Consider the following 20419-nt stretch of genomic DNA (forward strand, 5'->3'; position numbering starts at 1 on the left):
GCTGAGACCAACCTGCCTGTTTGCTGAGAGAGTCAGAAACCACCTCCCAGCCCCGAGATAACAGAGATACACCCTTTAGAGAGCAAAGGAAGAAGGAGGGTAGAGAAATGAACTGTTCCTGCAGTGCCTGAAATGCTCTCTTTGGGTTTCTCCCTCCCCCAGCAGCAGCCTCTGTGGCTCCCTCAGCCGATGGCATTCTGAGCATTGCCTGGCTCTGGGGCCTCCCTCACGGGCAGGGGCTGTTCCCGGTCAGCTCGCAGGGCAGTCCCCCCTCCCCAGCTGCAATGGCCTGCTCTGCTGCACACCCACTGCTGGGCTTTTGGGAGCTCCGGGGCTTCTTCCCCACTCAGGTTTCACATCTTGCCGTGCTGTCCTCAGCTCTCTGGGCTCGTTGCAGTTCCCGCGGGGAGCACGTGTCTCCTCCCTGTCTGTGGCTTCTCCCCTGTCCTTCTTCATCTGCCCAGGACAAACGCCTCTCTCCCAGCTGCCCAGGAACGGGAGATGGGCCCTGCTGGGCAGCAGCCCAGGCTCTCTGGCTGTGCCTTGCTCTGCTGGGGAAATGCATAGTGTGAGAGAGGAACGTGGCTCCAGCAGGGCTGCTGGATGTCCCAGCCCCAGCGGTGGCAAGGACAGCATATTCCCTAGGGAAAGGGCTGAGGGATGAGCAGGGAACAGGAGGAGGGCTCAGGAGGTGATCCCCACGCACAGGCAGGGAGCGCACGGGGCACCCACCAGAGAGCTGCCTGCGAGGGGTGGGGCTGGGACAGCCCTGCCCCACCCATCTGAAAGGGCAGGTGAAGGGCTGCGGGCTTGGCAGATGGACACCCTTACTCCCACCCTGTTACAGTCCGGTCAGGGGCTGCAACGTGGTTCTTTTAGATGATTACTTCCAAGGTGAGATTAAGGCACAAAACTCCACACGTTAGGTCTCAAACAGACAATTTGCTTTATTTGTAACAATAAGTAATAGGCGAAAACCGGGGCCGGGGGGAGGGGAGAAGAGATAGAGATAAGGGAACGGAAAAGCTACAAGAGGAAAGTGCAAAAAGAGTTACCACCACCAATGAGAGAACCGGGTGTAGTCAGCCTCAGGCAGTGAGGCGCTTAATTGCCCCATTAACACCTCTCGCGCCTGGGCAGAGCGGCCAATTACCAATTGTTTATTGCACGGGTCAATGTAAAACAAAGACGCGAGTTAGAGACGGAACGATCTCTTACACACCCCTTCTCTAGATCAACTCCAGAGCGATCCCAGGCACGCGGCACACCACAGAAAACATGCTCTTCCTTTTGGTTACCTCTAAATTGGCTTTTTCCTCTACAGAACGTCTACGATGATTTGAATAATGATAGAAATAATGATAATGGTTCTAATAAGAACATTCGCATGAAAATTCTGCACCTCCTCATGTTGTAAAAGGAGATTTCTAGGGAAGTGGAGCATCCTGAGGCTTTCACAGTCTTCCCAGTGGAAAAGCAGCATCAAGCTTACCCTCCTATGGGTCCTGACATGGTTCTACCTTCTTAGGTGTCAAAGCAGAGACAACACATTTGCAGGAAGGTGAGAAGTCTGCATTCATACTGAGAGAATAAACCTCCAACCATCCTTCCTGACCGCAGGGCCTCATGGCTGGAAGTCTCTCCTTTCTTGCTGCTTTTGTCTCCTCTCTCACCACCTCTAACACTCGGTCTGGCCTGTCTGTACCTCGCTCCATTGCAGTGTCTGCCTTCACACCTTCTTCAGCACACCTCTGAGATGTAGTGCTCAGATCCCTCATGAGTGACACTGGAAGCTCTGCAGACCCCGACTGTCCCTTTTCCACACTGTGGGCAAGGTCAGAATTCTCCCCCTACCCAAACAAAAGATCCTCATGAACCAGAGAATCTCAGTGCCTGCCCGGAACAGATCGGAATATCCAGGTGATGATTTCTCAGGAGAAGTTAGGGACACACATTGCAGCTGACTGGAGTATGCCCAGACCTGTGCTGTGCTGTGTATGTCACTTGGCACCCAGACATTCGGTCACAAGCCTGTGCTTTACGCAGGAGTGAAACGCCCTGTTTTCATCGGGATGTTACTTTGCTCCGCTGTAGGAACAATGAAAAGCTCCGAAAGACGACGGTGTCAGTGAGTCTGAGCTCAGGTGGGATTTACAGCATTTGACAAAGCCCTGCTGGCCCCGGCCGGCGCTGTGCCCCCGGCCCCGCCCGCGGCGGTTCGTGCCCGGCCGCAGCCCCGGCTCCTCTGGCCGTGTCTGCCACGGCGCAGTAATACACCGCCGCGTCCCCAACACGGGGCCCGGAGAGACAGAGGGTGCTCCAACGACGGTCTGGTGACACCGACACCTGTCCCACAGGCTCCAGCACTGCTTTATCTCCAGTGAAACCCGTTACAATGTGATGCACCGCCTGGTCGGGGAACTGACGGTACCAATGAACAGAAGCAGTACCCTGAAGTTTGGGGAGGGAGCAGTTCATGGAGGTACCGGTGCCCTCGATGGTCTCTGTCGACGGGTCCTGCAGAACCTGAGCTCTGCTCACAGCCACTGCTGGGAAGGAAAACAGAGAAAAACCGTCAAAACGTGCTTTCTGCCCAGCCCTCCGCACTGCTTCTCAGAACAAACCCCGCAGAAACAGTCAGGAACACACAGAGATGATGACGAGCAGTGTTTCCCGAGGCTGTCAACACGTGCGGTGAGGGCACTCGTGGAAGTGAGAACAGAGTCCATTGAGTCTCCCCAGATCACAACTCATCGACCGTTTGTGGAGAGAGGAATGTGTGAATGAAACGTGGAAGGATGAGGTCACTGTAACAAAAAAATGAGACAGAGAAAGAAAAGAGGGAAAGAAAGTAGCAAGTGGGAAGGACTGACTGCATGAGTAATACGGAAATCACAATGAAAAGAAGGGAACAGTGAGAGTCAGACAAACTATGGAGTGATGAGATTTCTGAGGCCACTCCAGCCCCAGCCCCGACCCCCACGTTCCCCCGCCACCAGCCCCGCGCACCGAGCAGCACCGCGGCCAGCGCCGCCAGCCCCGCGCCCCGCCAGCGCCGCATCCCGCCGCTCCGCCGCCCGCGCCTCGCTGCCCCCGCCAGCCCCGGCTCTCGGCTCCCGACGGGCAGCCTCCTCTCCGCCTCCTCTCCGTCCTCTGCCTTCCTCTCCCTCCCCTGCCCTCCTCCGCCAGCTCCGCCCCGGGGCTGAGCCCTGCGCCGGCGCCGCTCGGGCTCTCGCCGGGGGCGGGCTGGATGCCGAGGGCAGGCGAGAGCGGCGGCAGCGCGGCGGCGGTCGGGGCTCTGCACTGCGGGGCGGCGGGGCCGGGCTGGCTGGCAGAGGAGCGGGTTGGTATCGGGGAGCTCAACATGGACAGGCCATGAGCTCCTTTCACCGCCATCGTCTCTTCCCTCACATCCCTCCTTCACTGGCACCTGGGGACTCCTGAATTGTCCTCCAGGGCACGTGCTTGTAAGAATGGTCGAGGTGCACGAGAGGCAGAACATCCCTCCGGGCTCAGCACCCCGGGCTCAGCCTCTCCTGGCCTGTCACGGGGAGCATCCCTGCTGGCAGCTGGGGCACTTCGTGTGGGGACACAGCCCGGTTGGGCAGGGACTGTGGCACCAGTGCTACCGTGAGGCAGTGCATGGGAGAAGTACGTTCCCCAGAGAAAGCCCGGACATGGCATGGCATCTCCCATCTGCTTTGGAGTCATGGAGATGCAGTCTGCATTCATGGAGCACAAGGCTAGGACAGGTGGAAGATCAGGGATGACAAGGTTATGTGGCCATCTGTGGCCTGAGAGAGACGGATCTGAAAGCAACTGTGACTCTCGGGATAAGATGAAGTCCTGCAAAACCATGAGGGGAATGGAAAGGTTTCTCTTCTCCAAGACAAGTAACACGATTTGGTCAGCCTGCCCCTGCATGTCATGTTTGACCAGTGCCCAAATCTACTTGGTGGCCTTTGTTGCATTCACTGCAGTCTGTTGATAGTCTTGTTGGACTGGGGAGCCTCAGGGTGGATGAAATACTCCATATGTGGCCTCCAACGAGCCAGAGGGGCAGGGTCACCTCCCTGAACCTGCTCACAGCTTATCAACTAGCACAGCTCAAGATGCACTTGACCTTCCTTGCTGCAAGGGCACTGCTCTCTCATGTTCTGCCAGATGTCTCCTAAAACCCCACATCCTGTTCCATGGATCTGCTTCCTAGACAGACAGCTCCCAGCCTGCAGAGGCTGTATGGGTGAAGGGTGTCAAGGGTCTGGTGAACCTCTAGGTGCACACCTGTGCTGCCCTCCCATCTCCACAGAGCTGTGATCTGGGGAGACTCAATGAGCTCTGTTCTCACTTCCACGAGTGCCTCAGTCCGAGAGCATCTCCATGGAGGGGGAATCTGGCCTGGCTGAGCTCTCCCAGCAGAGCTCCCTGGCAATGATCTCACCAAAGGTCACTACAGGCAAGAGGCACTTCAGAGGTGCCCACTGAAGCTGCTCTATCATTCCCTCCACAACTGCACAGGGGAGAGAAAACATCATGAAAAGCTCATGAGTTAAGGGCAGGGAGAGATCACTCACTGTTTACTTGCATGGGCAAAACAGACTTGACTTAAGAAAATCAGTTGAATTGTTTACCAATCAAAACTAGAGCAGGATAATGAGAAGCAAAACAAATGCTAAAATCACCTTTTCCCCACCCCTCTCTCCATCCTGGACTTAACTTTATTCCCAATTCTCTCTCTCCTCCCCTCCAGTGGCACAGGGAGGTGGGGAATGGGGGTTGCGGTCAGTTCATCACACCTTGTCTCTGCCGCTGCTTCCTCCTCAGGGAGAGGATTCCTTCCCCAGCCCCAGCCTGGGGTCACTGCCATGGGTGACAGTCCTCCACAGACTTCTCCAGTGTGAGTCCTTCCCTTGGGCTATGCTTCTTCATAAACTGCTCCAGCGTGGGTCCCTTTCCACGGGGTGCAGTTCTTCAGGGACAGACTGATCCAGCCTGGGTCCCCCAGAGGGTCACAAGTCCTTCTTAGAGACCTGTTCTAGTATGTTCTCTTCTGTTTGTGGGTCCACAGGTCCCTGCCAGAAGCCTGCCCCAGCATGGGCTTCCCACAGGCTCACAGCCATCTTTCAGGCATTCACCTGCTCCTCCATGGGCTGCAGGTGATTTCTGCTCCCATCTCACTCCTTTGCCCTCTGGCTGCAGTTTCCTCTGCACAATCATTTTTTCCCCTGTTACAAGTGTTGTCACAGATGTGTGTCACTGACATTGATGATTGACTCGGCCTTGACCAGCGGTGGGTCCGTCCTGGAGCTGACTGGCATTGGTTCTGTTGGACATGGAGGAAGCTTCTCACAGCTTCTCAGAGAAGGTACCCCTTTAGTGCTCCCCCAGTACCAAAACCTCGCCGTGCAAACCCACGCACATGAATTCACACTAACCTGGCTGCACACAAGTGCACTCAAACCAGGAATACAACCAATGACGGACTCTGCTGAGGACACCTGGGGACAACACCGCAGGGCTGGGGCACTGTGGGGAAGGACAAGGCCTCAGGGAAGCCCGTGGCATTGTTTGTGTACTCACAGGCTGCACACAGACAGAAGATTCAAAATAAACCCAAATGCTTTCCTGAGGGCAGTGTTAGGCAGGACGGGGTCAAAGCAGCCGCCCAAAGCACACACGTAGAGAGGCAACAACCAGTGACCATTGGGGTGAGCTGAGGAGGGAGGGAAAGGGAATGACATGGCCCATCCTCATGCCCAGGAGTCCTTGGGTATCCACAGAGGATTGTTGCAGCTTCTTCTTGAAAACAGCACTTTAAGCAACCCCACCAGAGTGATCCAGACTGACACATCATTGCCTGCTCTGGATCCATCCAGCCCTGGAGCTGAGTCCTGAGCTGCATTATTTCATTCTTACCCTAGAAATCCTAGGGTTCAAACAAAGCCATCCTTGGGACATGGAAGAAACCCAGAAATGAAAAGGCAGCAGTTTGGAAACCAAAGCACAGCCTGTACCATCAGCTGTGATGGTTTGCATTCAAGATGAAATTGTTACCTCTGCAAAGGCTGTCCCTGGTCCAGTGGTAGTGAAGGGCAGGTAGAAAAGGCAGCCCCAGCCCCTGCTGTCTCATCCGCTTCTCTTATCTCCTTCTGCTTGGGAACCAGGTGAGTCTGAAGCCCCTTCTCCTCCTCTTCCACAGCGAGATCTCCACTGGTTGGACATCTCAGATGATTCTGGCTGTGTCCTGTGCTGGGCCCTGGAGCTTGCTGTCATGGCAAGTTGTTGGCTGTAAAATATGTGCTAGAGAGAGGCTGGAATGTGGCTTTTGCTTAACAAATTAGGGGAGAGACTCTCTGGGCCAGGCTGTTCTTTGCAGCACAAGGAAGAAGGTGTGGCTCCTTGCCATGCCTGCAGCTCCCAGTTCAGCAGTGACCTTGTTTGCTCTTATTCACGCTTGTGCTCTGTTTCTTGTCTGCTCCCTCTCCCAGGTGCCCCCCAACACTGGGCATCCCATGTCCTGTTACATCCCATGCCATTCCTACCAACCCTATGGCACGGCCCCGCTGGCCAACAGCTGCAATGAGTGCTGTGTCAGGCAGTGCCAGAGCTCCACCGTTGTCATTGAGCCACCGGCTGTGCTGGTGACCCTGCCCGGGCCCATCCTCAGCTCCTTCCCACAGAACACCGTGGTGGGATCCTCCACCTCCACTGCCGTTGGCAGCATCCTCAGCTCTGACAGAGTGCCCATCAACTCCGGGGGCTGTGACCTTGATTCAAGGCAATTTCTACACAGCAGGTACGCAGTGTATAGATAAAGCACACCTTTACTCAGCTGGGGTACACGTAGGGGTAGCACTGCCATACACATGTCCAACGAGTGCCAGAACCCAACAAGCATTTATACATGGAAGTAAACAAGCTCTGAATTTTATCTAACACATACATTCTTCAAGGTTCAGTACAAAGTTAGGTGGGTAGATGTCTTATCTAACTATACATTTGGTTACCTATTCTCTATACCTGCTATTACATATGATTATCACTCCAAGCAGCAACATTCCCCATCCATCCTTTAGACCCCTTGTAAAGCTATTGATTACACCTGCTGTGTCCTGAAGCACTTCTTCCAGCTATTATCTTTCCCTTCCAGTTGGGTGTTTCCCCTTCCAGCCATGTTGTTTTTCTGCTTGCAAGCAGTTACTTTTACAGAGTCATAGTTATGCTAAGTTCTGAAGGTTATGTTAACATAGGCCTTAAACTTTAGCCATGTATTTTTATCTTCTTTGTTTCAACCGCTCCCACATCTTCAGATGCTATTGTGGCAAAAGGTCCCTCCCCTGAAGAAGATACTGGGAAAGCCCCAGGGAGGCACCTCAGGGGACTCAGAACATGGTGCTGGGCTGAGTGAGGATGGACATTTTTCCATGTTGGTACCAGGAGAGGTGAATGGCTTTGCCTTTCCCTTTTCTTTGTTTGCTTTGCTTCCCCTTGGCAGCAAGGTCCCACCATGGTCAGCCTGGTGGGGACCATCTGTCTCCTCTCCCTCTAAGGGACAGGCAGACAGGCACCATGCAGGAACTTCTCCTCCACCAAGGAGGACAGACTCTCAGATGCCCCCGGGCTCCCTGCACTGCTGTCCTCCACATGCAGGGATGTCCTTTCCCTCTTTTGACTCCTCACATCTTTCTGCTGAATTCAAGCCTGGCCTCCGTGTTGACTTTCCCACCCCTGCAGACACTCTCCAAGCTGTCAAAGTGGAAAGGAGTTTCTCAGCAGTGGAAGTGGGTGATGGCACAAGGAGAGCCTTCTCCACTGACAGAGAAATGGGAGGTTGGGACAGCCTGCAATGGCTCCTCTGTTGAGGGGAACCATCCTTTGGCTGCTGAATGAGTCAAGGCTGGAAATTGCAGCAAAGCAGGGGAGGGCAGCTGAGGGCTGTCACAGCGAGTGGGGACAGGGAGACAGTGAAATACTGTGGGAGGTGACATCCCTGTGACACTGAACCTACAGGAGAACGGGCACATCAGCAAGGACAAGGATTGTGGGATTGCACTTCCCAGCAGAGCTGCAGGTGGGTGCAGAGCTCTTCACTGCTTCCTTGCTCCCCACAGAGGGTTTGTGCTGAGGAGTTGGCTGCCAATCTGGGGGAGAGGATGCTGTAACATGTACATCTCATCCCTTGGGACTGGTGAAACTTTCTCTTGGCAGCCACTACAGTCTTATGTATGATTTCCTGCATCTGCTCTGGCATAAAGACCAATGCCATCGGTGGAATTTTAATATTTTTGATCATGGGGGAGTTTATACAGCACCCAGACCTGCTGTTTGCAAACAGAGGAGGGTTGGTGAGAGATGTGGTGATCAAAGGCCATCTGGAGCACAGTGACCATGTTTTCCACACTTGGTGAAGTGAGGAGGAGCATCAACCAAACCTGTACCCTCGACTTCTGGAGGTTGGACTTGGGCCTGTTGAGGACACCGATTCAGAAAGCCCCTTGGAAAGCAGCCCTTTGAAACAAGGGGGCCCAGGAAGGCGGGACATGGTTTGAGAAAGAAATCTTGGAGGTGCAGGAGCGGCCCCTGCTGGCCCCGGCCGGCGCTGTGCCCCCGGCCCCGCCCGGCCCCGCCCGCGGCGGTTCGTGCCCGGCCGCAGCCCCGGCTCCTCTGGCCGTGTCTGCCACGGCGCAGTAATACACCGCCGCGTCCCCAACACGGGGCCCGGAGAGACAGAGGGTGCTCCAGCGACGGTCTGGCGACACCGACACCTGACCCGCCTTGTCCGGCAGCTCTTTGGAGCCTTTGTGAATGCTCACGAGGAATTCGGGGCCGCGGCCCCGAAGCTGACGGTACCAGTGGATATAGTCATTGGTCCGTATGGTCGGGTGTGAGCAGTTGATGGTGATTTCCGTGCCCTCGGGGGTTTGTGCCAACGGCTCCTGTTGCACCTGGGCTCTGCCTGCAGCCACTGCCAGAGAGACAAAGAAGAAAAATATCAGAATTTCTTTTTGTCCTGTAAGTTGTTTCTCAGAAGAAATCCTGCAGAAGCAGTCAGGGACATACAGAGATGATGAGGAGAAGAGTATCCAGAGGATGTCAACATGTGCAGTAATAGAAATGTCAATCACTAGCGGAGACATGACTGTGTGAATAATAGGCAAAAGAAAGAAAGAAAGACAGAGAGGAAAAGAAGGTGCAGTGATAGTTGGACAAAGAAGAGAGGCGTGAATTCTCTGTGGGAATGTGGGATGGTGTAGAGGGAGGGATGGATGGGAGGATGATTCAGGGACAGAGGTCTGTGAAGAAGCCAGAGGGGACGGCAGCTTCCAGAGACCTGCGTGGCCACCCCAGCCCCAGCCCCGACCCCCACGGTCCCCCGCCGCCAGCCCCGCGCACCGAGCAGCACCGCGGCCAGCGCCGCCAGCCCCGCGCCCCGCCAGCGCCGCATCCCGCCGCTCCGCCGCCCGCGCCTCGCTGCCCCCGCCAGCCCCGGCTCTCGGCTCCGGACGGGCCGCCTCCCCTCCCATCCCCTCCCATTCTCCCTCCTCTGCCCTCCTCCGCCAGCTCCGCCCCGGCCCGGGCTCAGCCCCCTCCTCGCACAGCACCAGCACAAGCAGCGGCACAAATCCCTTTGGCATTGCCAGCCACAGCACACAGCTGGGGGCCAGCCCAGACACCACCCACACGCCATCGGAAGCACATCCACTCCGGGACTGGCAGCACATGGTCGGCGCCATTCAGGAGCCTCTCTCCCTGCCCACCAGGCAAACCTGCCCCTCCTCACCTCTGCAGCGCTGCTGAGAGCAGCAGCCTCACGGCTGGGGAGGGGGCACGGGGGGCTGCCAGGCGTGCTGAGGCACTGCCAGTGTTGCTTACACTGAGGTCAACTCAGCATCCAAGCTTTTACATCTTGAGGAGGTGCAGAATTTTCATGTGAATGTTCTTATTAAAACCATTATCATTACGTCTATCATTATTCAAATAATTGTAGACGTTTTGTAGAGGAAAAGCCAATTTAGAGGTAACAAAAATGAACAGTATGTTTTCTGTGGTGTGACGGTGCCTGGGATCACTCTGGAGTTGATCTAGATACGGGGCTGGGAATAAGGGTCTCCATCCGCAGCCCTTCACCTGCCCTTTCAGATGGGTGGGGCAGGGCTGTCCCAGCCCCACCCCTCGCAGGCAGCTCTCTGGTGGGGCCCATCTCCCGTTCCTGGCCGCTGGGAGAGAGGCGTTTGTCCTGGGCAGATGAAGAAGGACAGGGGAGAAGCCACAGACAGGGAGGAGACACGTGCTCCCCGAGGGAACTGCAACGAGCCCAGAGAGCTGAGGACAGCACGGCAAGATGTGAAACCTGAGTGGGGAAGAAGCCCCGGAGCTCCCAAAAGCCCAGCAGTGGGTGTGCAGCAGAGCAGGCCATTGCAGCTGGGGAGGGGGGGACTGCCCTGCGAGCTGACCGGGAACAGCCCCTGCCCGTGAGGGAGGCCCCAGAGCCAGGCAATGCTCAGAATGCCATCGGCTGAGGGAGCCACAGGGGCTGCTGCTGGGGGAGGGAGAAACCCAAAGAGAGCATTCCACGCACTGAAAGATAATATCTCTGCCCTCCTTCTTCCTTTGCTCCCCCAAGGATGTTGTTTCTGGCAGTACTGTTGTCTCGGGGCTGGGAGGTGGTTTCTGACTCTCTCAGCAAACAAGCAGCATATCTCGTCCTCACTGTCTGCCTGGGCCACCTCCTGGGTAAGTCCTGGCTTTTCATCAGTGCACTCTTCTTCTTCCTCCCAGGAAACACTCAACAGCCTTATCAGGCCCCTGTGGGGAAATACCATTGAATAGAGAAAGATCATTGCAAAGTATCTTCTCAACTTTGCTGTCTTGCATGTGTTCACTCAGGAAGCACTGATTTTTATAAAGGCAATGGGAGAAGAGAGAAGAGAAGAGAAGAGAAGAGAAGAGAAGAGAAGAGAAGAGAAGAGAAGAGAAGAGAAGAGAAATAGCGAGGAGGAGGAGCGCAGAGACGATGATAGAGAAGGAAGGAGAAAGAGGAAGGAGAGAGAGGGGAGGGGAAAAGGAGAAGAGAAGCGAAGAGAGAGACGAGCAGCGACGCCGAACGGAGAAGAGGGGGGCAGAGAAGAGAAGGAGAGAGGAAAGCGTGAAGGAGAGACGGTAGAGAGAAGAGAAGAGAAGAGAAGAGAAGAGAAGAGAAGAGAAGAGAAGAGAAGAGAAGAGAAGAGAAGAGAAGAGAAGAGAAGAGAAGAGAAGAGAAGAGAAACCTAAGACCCCTTCTCCTTTTCTGCTCTCCCCTTCAATCCACCTCCCTCTCCTTCTCTCTTCTAATCCACCTGCTGCCACCACAGGACATCTCAGCTGTCTCTGCAGTACCACATTTCTCCCTCTCTGAAGAAAATCAGCAGTTCCTGCCAAAGTTGGCCCAGACACTTTCAAGCTCTCATCTCACTGACTTTACACATGGACTGTGTCCCATTCTGCCTCGAGGCTGCCCAAATATCTGCCATGGTTTCATTTTCTTCTGGCTGTCAAAAGAGACAGGTCTCCCTCTTTGCAAGCTCAGAATTGTGTGTACTCAGGGAGCGAGGAACCCTCAGAGGTAAGAGGGATGGATGAATCTTTTTGCTGTTCCTCCAAAAGCTCCTCAACCTGCTGGAGATGTGCTGGTTCCAGCACAAAAGCTAAGGTAAGACAGGCTGTTCCCTGGTCCTTTGAGTAGGAGGAGCAAGAAGACAGAGACAGCAAAGGTCTCCTCAGGATCTTATAGAATCATAGAATCATAGAATCGATTGGGTTGGAAAAGACCTCTGAGATCATCGAGTCCAACCCTTGGTCCAAATCCAGTCCATTTACTAGATCATGGCACTCAGTGCCACGTCCAATCTGCGTTTAAAAATCTCCAGGGATGGTGAATCCACCACCTCTCTGGGTAGGCCGTTCCAATGCTTGATTACTCTCTCTGTAAAGAATTTTCTCCTGATATCCAACTTAAATTTCCCCTGGCGGAGCTTAAGCCCGTGCCCCCTTGTCCTATTACTGAGTGCCTGAGAGAAGAGAGCAACCCCCACCTGGCTAGAACTTCCCTTCAGGTAGTTATAGACGGTGATGAGGTCACCTCTGAGCCTCCTCTTCTCCAGGCTCTTCCTGAGCTCAGAGCTCTGAGATCCTGCCCAAAAGGAGTCTCATCTGACTGTCTCCAGTAGGGAGTCTCCATCTCCGTACAGGGCAGGCAGCTTTCTCCACCAGGGTTTAGCATCCAGTTTACTTTATCTTGCCATAGTATTTCCCTGTGCAGCTGCTGACCTTCACTTTCTTCCAGGCACCATGGGGCAGATCGTTGTCACCCAGGAAGATGGAGAAGTCCTGGTGAAGCAGAAAGGCCTCTTCCAGACCACCTGTACATACCAGACCAATTACTTCAATGGATTGTTGTGGTACCAGCAGAGGAAAGGACAAGCCCCACAGCTGCTCTCGTCTCAGGCGGGGGCCGGCCAGAGGCAGAGCGGCCGTATCAGCACGGAGCTGAACACCACGGGGAAATACAGTGTCCTGCAGGTGGAGGAAGTGGAGGTCTCTGACAGTGCTTTGTACCTCTGTGCTGTGCGAGACACCCTGGTGCAGGGAGCTCCCTGGGCTGTGCAACAAGCCAGGGGAGGGAGGGGATGTGTCTGTGCAAGGCTGAGCTTGGGGAAAGGGACCCTCCGCTGTCCCCTGGCAGCGCTGCTTCCCCTGTACACCCAGAGATCTGCAGGCTGAGCCCCTCTTCCAGGAGAGGAGAGTGTCAGTGGTCGAGGGGAAGGAGAAAGAGGTGAAACAATTTCCAGATTGCTCATTGTCACTTATGGGTTCCGTGGTTCTTCTTCCCAACATCTCCAGGGAGTTGTTGGGCAATTCAGGAGGCTGAGACCACTTCTGCAACGATTCCTTGTGCTGCTCTTGGCTTTCTGCTTTTCCCTGCTGCCTGTGGCTTCTCCAGGGTTTCCACTGGGCTTGTCCCTTAGAGTACCTGCTCTGGGTTGTGTCCCTCAGAGTTCCGAGTTCAAAGTAGGGTGAAAAACATAAATAAGACGTTATCTGCAATGCTCCTTCCTTGAATTGCATGACTCCAACAATTTCTGAAAGTGCTCAGAAGTGCCCAATGAAAACGTCCAGTTGCTGTGTGGCAGAGGAGAAGTGGAGGAGAGAGCAGGAAGTTGGGCTGCCTTTTATACCTGCCCTTCACTACCACACAACCAGGGGCAGCCTCTGCAGAGCTAACAATTTCCTCACAAGCTCATCTTGCATGCCAACCACCACACCGAGTGCTATGGGCTGTGCTCTCATGCCCTGCACTGCTGCCTTTACATTCCCATATTTGTGCCATGCCCATTCCCCAGTGAGGGCTTAGCCCTGGGATGAAAGGCCCCAGGATTTTGCAGCAGGAATGCAGCAGTGCAGGCACATGACTCATCTCCAGTGCTGGATGGATCCAGAGCAGGAGAGTGATGCATCAGCCTGAGTGACTCTGGTGGAGACACTTGAGGTGTCATCCTCAGGAAGAAGTTCTGCCACCCCCAACTGGACACTCATAGGCTGTTGTGCATGGGATGATGTCCCCTTGCCTTGTCTTTCTCTCTCTCCTCAGCTCACCCCGATGCTCACTTGTGGTTGCCTCCCCATGGGTGTGCACTGAGATGATGGTTTTGATTCTGTCCTGCCTAACGCTACCCTCAGGAAAGTGCTCTGCACTATTTTGTCTCATCTCCACTTTGTGCAGTCTCTGAGTAAACACAGACTGCCCTGTGCTTGCCTGGCACCTTGTCCTTCCTCTCGATCCTCCAGCTCTGCTGCTTTTGACCTCAGGTGTCCTCAGCAGAGTCCACGGCTGACTGTGTGTTCCTGCCTTGTGTGCTCTTGGAGCAGCCGGGTTGGCACGGACACATGTGGGGGCACAAATCTGTGTGTGATTCCACACTGGTGTGTACGAGCCTGTGGGTGTGTGTCCGTGTTTGTCTGTCTGTCTGTCTATGTGTGTGCATGTGTGTGTGTGTCTGTCTGTGTATGTGTGTCCCTGTGTGTCCCTGTGTGTCCATGTGTGTCCCTCTGTAACAGACAGATAACATACAAATGCCAAAAATTATGTTTTGCCTTTGTTTCTGCCTGTCAAAAACTTCCTACCAAAAATTGTGTCAGTTTTCCACCCGAAGTTCTCACGAAAATTTTTACACTGGAATTTTCCTGCCAAAAGATCCTGTTATTGTTCATGGTTATCATATCTCTGCAAACATCTGAATAAGGCTACGTGCCAACAAACCACACACAACCTCCTTTGAACACTATAAAAGATGAGGAAAAGTTTGGGAAAAGCAGGGGAAAGAGGAGTAGGAAAGAGAATTGGCTATAGCAGCTAAAGATCTCTCCTCCGCCTCGCCCTTATCGTTTCTTCTGCCACCGTAAGTGAGCTGCCTGCCATCACCAGAGACTGGACTTCTGCCATCTTAAAGTGGACTGAGATCCACCGTGCCACCCACGTGAGTTTCTCCACCCTGACCATATTTCTGAGGGCCAAGAGGTGCAGCTGGACCGAGACCTCTGCACAGCCTGGGACACGGCCCGGTGTGAGCGGCGGCAAGGCCCACAGCCTGGCTGCATTCCAGAGAACTAAGACCCCCTGCAGCTAAAGAGATAACATTGAAAGCGGCAGAGACAGAGAAAAAAAAAGCAGAAAACTGCTTCTCTCTCTCTCCACCCCCACCCCACAGACCAGTTCGACGGAAAGGTAGATTTTGGTGGTATCTTTTCTCTGCTTCTAAAAGTAATCTTAGCATTTTCCAACCTTTTCTTATTTTTTCCTCTTTCTCTTTGCATCTCTTAGCAATTAATAAAAAACAGTTTTGGTATCAACAGATAACTTGTATGAGTTTTAATTTTGCTCAAGGGAATATTCAAATCCAAAAACTCTTTCTGCAATATTTAAGCAGATCGTAACACCCTCATGGGAAGTTCATTTGCTGCCTATTCCAGGGATACCGTCCTCTCCGCTGGCCCTGAACTCCACAGAGCAGCAGGTTGCCAGGGTCAGAAGGCGCGTGGGTGCAGCTGAGTGCTGACGGCACCTGCCCCCTACAGCTGTGTCCAGGGAAGAGGCAGAGAAATGCAGGTTCTGCCTCCGGAGCCCTTCTCTTCCTGTCCGTCCACAGCTCTCGCTCCGCTGCTGCTGATTTCGGCCCAACAAGGCCGGTTTCACTGTCTGTCTGTCTGTCCCTTTTCCACACTGCGGGCAAGGTCAGAATTCTCCCCCTATCCAAACAAAAGATCCTCATGAACCAGAGAATCTCAGTGCCTGCCCGGAACGGATCAGAGTATCCAGGAGACGATTTCTCAGGAGAAGTCAGGGACACACATTGCAGCTGACTGGAGTATGCCCAGACCTGTGCTGTGCTGTGTATGTCACTTGGCACCCAGACATTCGGTCACAAGCCTGTGCTTTATGTAGGAGTGGAACGCCCTGTTTTCAAAGGGGCGCTACTTTGCTCCGCTGTAGGAACAATTAACTGAGTTGTGTATTTCTAAGAAAATCCCCTGAAAGCTCCAAAGACGAGGGTGTCAGTGAGTCTGAGCTCAGGTGGGATTTACAGCATTTGACAAAGCCCTGCTGGCCCCGGCCGGCGCTGTGCCCCCGGCCCCGCCCGCGGCGGTTCGTGCCCGGCCGCAGCCCCGGCTCCTCTGGCCGTGTCTGCCACGGCGCAGTAATACACCGCCGCGTCCCCAACACGGGGCCCGGAGAGACAGAGGGTGCTCCAGCGACGGTCTGGCGACACTGACAGCCACCCAGGAGGGTCCGGCATCTCTCTGAACCCTTTCTGACCGCTCATGAGGAGTGCGGGTTCTCGGCCAGGGAGCTGACGGTACCAGTAGATGTACTCATTGAACTGGATTTTGGGGTGGGAGCAGTTGATAGATATACCGATGCCCTTGATGGTCTCTGTCGATGGGTCCTGCAGTACCTGGACTCTGCCCACAGCCACTGCTGGGAAGAAAAAAACAGAAAAACCGTCAAAACGTGTTTTCTGATCAGCCCTCCCCCCTGTTTCTCAGAAAAAACTCCGCAGAAACAGTCAGGAACACACAGAGATGATGACGAGCAGTGTTTCCAGAGGATGTCAACACATGCGGTGAGGGCAGTGTCCATCGATCGTTAGCGGAGAGAGGAATGTGTGAAGGAAACGTGGAGGGGTGAGGTCACTGCAGCAAAAAAAATTTGAGAAAGACAGAAAGAAAGTAGCAAGTGGGAAGGACTGACTGCATGAGTTGTACGGAAAAACACAAGGGAAAGAAAAGAACCAGGGAGAGTCCAAGAAATCATAGAGTATTGATATTTCTGAGGCAATATGGATGGCACAGAGAGAGGGATGGACTGCACGATGATTCGGGGACAGAGGTCCGTGAAGCAGCCAGAGGGGACGGCAGCCTCGAGGGACCCCAGCCCCGGCCCCCACGTTCCCCCGCCGCCAGCCCCGTGCCCCACCAGTGCCGCATCCCGCCGCTTCCCAACCTGCTGTCCCGTGGGTCACTCCTCCACGGGGTCAGTCCTTCACGGATGAGCTGTACCAGCGTGGGTCCCCCACGGGGGCCACAGGTCCTACCCAGGGAAAACCTGCTCCAGCGTGGGCTTCCCTCTCCACGGGCTGCAGGTCTCCAGCAGGACCCTGCTCCATCTTGGGCCTCCCACAGGGTCACAGCCTCCTTCCTCCATCCACCTGCTCCAGCATGGGCTCTTCCATGGGCTCCAGGGGAGTTTCTGCACCCCGATGGTCCTACATGGGCTGCAGGGGCACAGCTGCTCCACCACGGTCTGCACCACAGGCTGCAGGGGCCACAGCTCCGGCACCTGGAGCACTCCTCCCCCTCCTTCTGCAATGCCCTTGGTGTCTACTTTGTTGTTCCCACGTTCTCACTCCACTCTTCCCTGGCTGGAATTCCTTCTGCTCAACAAACTTCTGTTGCTAAATATGTTATCCCAAAGGCATTACCATTGTTCCTGATAGGCTTGGCCTTGGCCAGCGGGAGGAAGCCCATCCTGGAGCCATCTGGCATTGGCTCCATGGGACAGGGGAAGCTTCTAGCAGCTTCTGAGAGAAGCCACCCTTGTAGCCCCCCTCTGCAACCAAAACCCAGGCACAGAAACCCACTACAGGGGGATAAAGGTCCTTGTGGGCTGAAGTCCAAAACAGTCGCCAGAACTCTGCCTTTCCCTCTGCAAGACACAGGGGCTGTTCTTCCTCTCACAGTGCAGTGACCTCAGGGCCGTGTCCCTTTCCTTCAGTCCCCGTTTGGGACAACGTCTCTGGCTGCTTCACTCAGCACCTGGTCGATGGGCTGCACAGGTACATTGGGCAGGGGCTTGGACAGGAGAGGGAGCTGTGTCCCACCCAACACCCCCAGCACTGCACTGGAAGCAGATCCACACAGGTGGATACATGAGGGGGGCAGGAACCCTCAGTCGTTCTGCCTGTCCATGAAACCAACGTCATCCTTTTGAGGTCTCCAGCACTGGGGAGAGCAGGTGTGTGCTGGTCTGGAGCAGTGTGTGAGTGTGGTGAGGGTGGAGGGGCTGCCAGCCCTGCTGAGGCACTGCCAGCATTTGATCCTGAATTGAGGGGAAGATGCAAATTTTGGTGAAACTGTCCTTGTTGGGCCCTGCAATTGGCAGCAGCAGAGCATGATCTGTAGAGCAGTAGGTAAAGGAGGGCACAGGGGGCAGGGGCTGCATGTCAGTGCCTCTTTCCTGAGCAGGTCTGTTGCAGGCTGGTACATCACTGTTCAACTGCACTGTCCTGGTTTCACCCTGGCCAGCAAACAAGGCCCACACAGCTGCTCACTCACTCCCCCTTCAGCAGGATCCAGGAGACAACTGCATGGGTAAAAGCAAGAAAACTCACAGGGTCACAGAAAGACAGTTCAACAGGGAAAACACAAGCCATGAAGGGAAGCAAAACAAATGTTGCAAGCAATTAATTCCCTGCTTCCCATGGGCAGGCAGGTGTTCAGCTGCCTCCAGCAGAGCAGAGCCCCATCACGCATGATGTGTGTTTGGGAAGACAAACACCATCATGACAAATGTCCCCCCCTTCCTCACCCCGGTTGATGGTGATTTCCGTGCCCTCGGGGGTTTGTGCCAACGGCTCCTGCTGCACCTGGGCTCTGCCTGCAGCCACTGCCAGAGAGACAAAGAAGAAAAATATCAGAATTTCTTTTTGTCCTGTGAGTTGTTTCTCAGAAGAAATCCTGCAGAAGCAGTCAGGGACATACAGAGATGATGAGGAGAAGAGTATCCAGAGGATGTCAACATGTGCAGTAATAGAAATGTCAATCACTAGTGGAGACATGACTGTGTGAATAATAGGCAAAAGAAAGAAAGAAAGACAGAGAGGAAAGGAAGGTGCAGTGACAGTTGGAGAAAGAAGAGAGGCGTGAATTTTCTGAGGGAATGTGGGATGGTGTAGAGTGAGGGATGGATGGGAGGATGATTCAGGGACAGAGGTCCGTGAAGAAGCCAGAGGGGACGGCAGCTTCCAGAGACCTGCGCGGCCACCCCAGCCCCAGCCCCGACCCCCACGGTCCCCCGCCGCCAGCCCCGCGCACCGAGCAGCACCGCGGCCAGCGCCGCCAGCCCCGCGCCCCGCCAGCGCCGCATCCCGCCGCTCCGCCGCCCGCGCCTCGCTGCCCCCGCCAGCCCCGGCTCTCGGCTCCGGACGGGCCGCCTCCCCTCCCATCCCCTCCCATTCTCCCTCCTCTGCCCTCCTCCGCCAGCTCCGCCCCGGCCCGGGCTCAGCCCCCTCCTCGCACAGCACCAGCACAAGCAGCGGCACAAATCCCTTTGGCATTGCCAGCCACAGCACACAGCTGGGGGCCAGCCCAGACACCACCCACACGCCATCGGAAGCACATCCACTCCGGGACTGGCAGCACATGGTCGGCGCCATTCAGGAGCCTCTCTCCCTGCCCACCAGGCAAACCTGCCCCTCCTCACCTCTGCAGCGCTGCTGAGAGCAGCAGCCTCACGGCTGGGGAGGGGGCACGGGGGGCTGCCAGGCGTGCTGAGGCACTGCCAGTGTTGCTTACACTGAGGTCAACTCAGTATCCAAGCTTTTACATCTTGAGGAGGTGCAGAATTTTCATGTGAATGTTCTTATTAAAACCATTATCATTACGTCTATCATTATTCAAATAACTGTAGACGTTTTGTAGAGGAAAAGCCAATTTAGAGGTAACGAAAATGAACAGTATGTTTTCTGTGGTGTGACGGGTGCCTGGGATCACTCTGGATTTGATCTAGATACGGGGCTGGGAATAAGGGTCTCCATCTGCCAAGCCCGCAGCCCTTCACCTCTCTGGACCCTTTAGCAGCGCGTGCCAGGAGCTCGTGGCTGTGGCCCGGGAGCTGCTGGTAGAAATGGATAAAATCTGCGACTCGTATGTTGGGGTGTGAGCACTTGATGGTGATTTCACTGCCCTCGGTGGTCTCTACCAGTGGGTCCTGCTGCACCTGATCCTGGGCTCTGCCTGCAGACACTGGTGGGGAGATAAAGAAGACAAGCCGTCAGAATTGCTTTTTGCACTGGATGTTGTTTCCCACAACAAATCGCCCAGAAGCAGTCAGGACCACATGAAGAAGAATTTGAAGAGGATGTCAAGGCATGCAGTAATCGAAGTGTCCATTAGTATTTGGTAGAGAGATAAGGGCGGGAACGAGAGGTGGATTAGTGGAGTCGCTGAAGAATGGAAGGCTGCGAGACAAAGCCAAAAAGAGAGAAAGAAAAGTAGGAAAGAGGTAGGACGGATTGCATGAGTTCTATGAACGACACAGGGTAAAGCAAGGAAACAAGAACGGTTCGACAAAGAAAGGAGCGATGAGTGTTCCTAGGGAATGCCTTTTGGAGTAGAGGGAGGTAAAAGGAGAAGATGCAAAAAACGAGCTCGAGAGTCAGAGACACATCCTCATAGAGGTACAGGCAATGCTCTAACTTTATTCCAAAAATACACACATTATCAAGGGTCCTACAGGGTTCACACGCTCTATTCTAACTTTCTATTGGTTACATTTACTTTCACACACTATATCTATAACTTCATTGGCTCTACTAGCCAAGGCACATTTCCAGGTCCCCCCATCTTCTGGTTTCTCACACCCTGGATAACAACCTCCATCCTTGTTTTCCTCTATGCAGCTTTCTGATATCTGCTGCTCAAGGACACACATCTGCTGCTGGAGAACACAGGTCCCTGCCGTCCAGCACGCAGGCCGGATTGTGCAAGCAGGTCTGATGCAGTATATGTCCTGCATCATCTAAGATTTTCTCAACAGGGAGGGACAGACAGGAGGATAGTTCGGGGGCAGAGGTCTTCTATGAAGAAGCCAGGCAGGACGGTAGCC

At 54.5% G+C, this 20419-nt stretch overlaps 3 gene segments (V, D, J or C); 1 reads left to right on the forward strand and 2 right to left on the reverse strand.

The window, feature by feature from the left end:
• Nucleotides 1–8468: 8468 nt before the first annotated feature.
• Nucleotides 8469–10690, reverse strand: LOC113996257. The segment is given in 2 exon segments: nt 8469–8965; nt 10580–10690. Coding segments are annotated over 2 exon segments (483 nt in total).
• Nucleotides 10458–13357, forward strand: LOC120324552. The segment is given in 2 exon segments: nt 10458–10734; nt 12323–13357. Coding segments are annotated over 2 exon segments (546 nt in total).
• A 1525-nt stretch (nt 13358–14882) lies between these two features.
• LOC113999891 lies at nt 14883–18679 on the reverse strand. The segment is given in 3 exon segments: nt 14883–16012; nt 18122–18199; nt 18628–18679. Coding segments are annotated over 3 exon segments (528 nt in total).
• Between the last annotated feature and the right edge of the window lie 1740 nt (nt 18680–20419).

The sequence above is a fragment of the Pipra filicauda genome, unplaced genomic scaffold (genome assembly GCF_003945595.2).
Source record: "Pipra filicauda isolate LSUMZ 115617 unplaced genomic scaffold, ASM394559v2 scaffold589_size259243_pilon, whole genome shotgun sequence".
NCBI lineage: Eukaryota > Metazoa > Chordata > Aves > Passeriformes > Pipridae > Pipra > Pipra filicauda.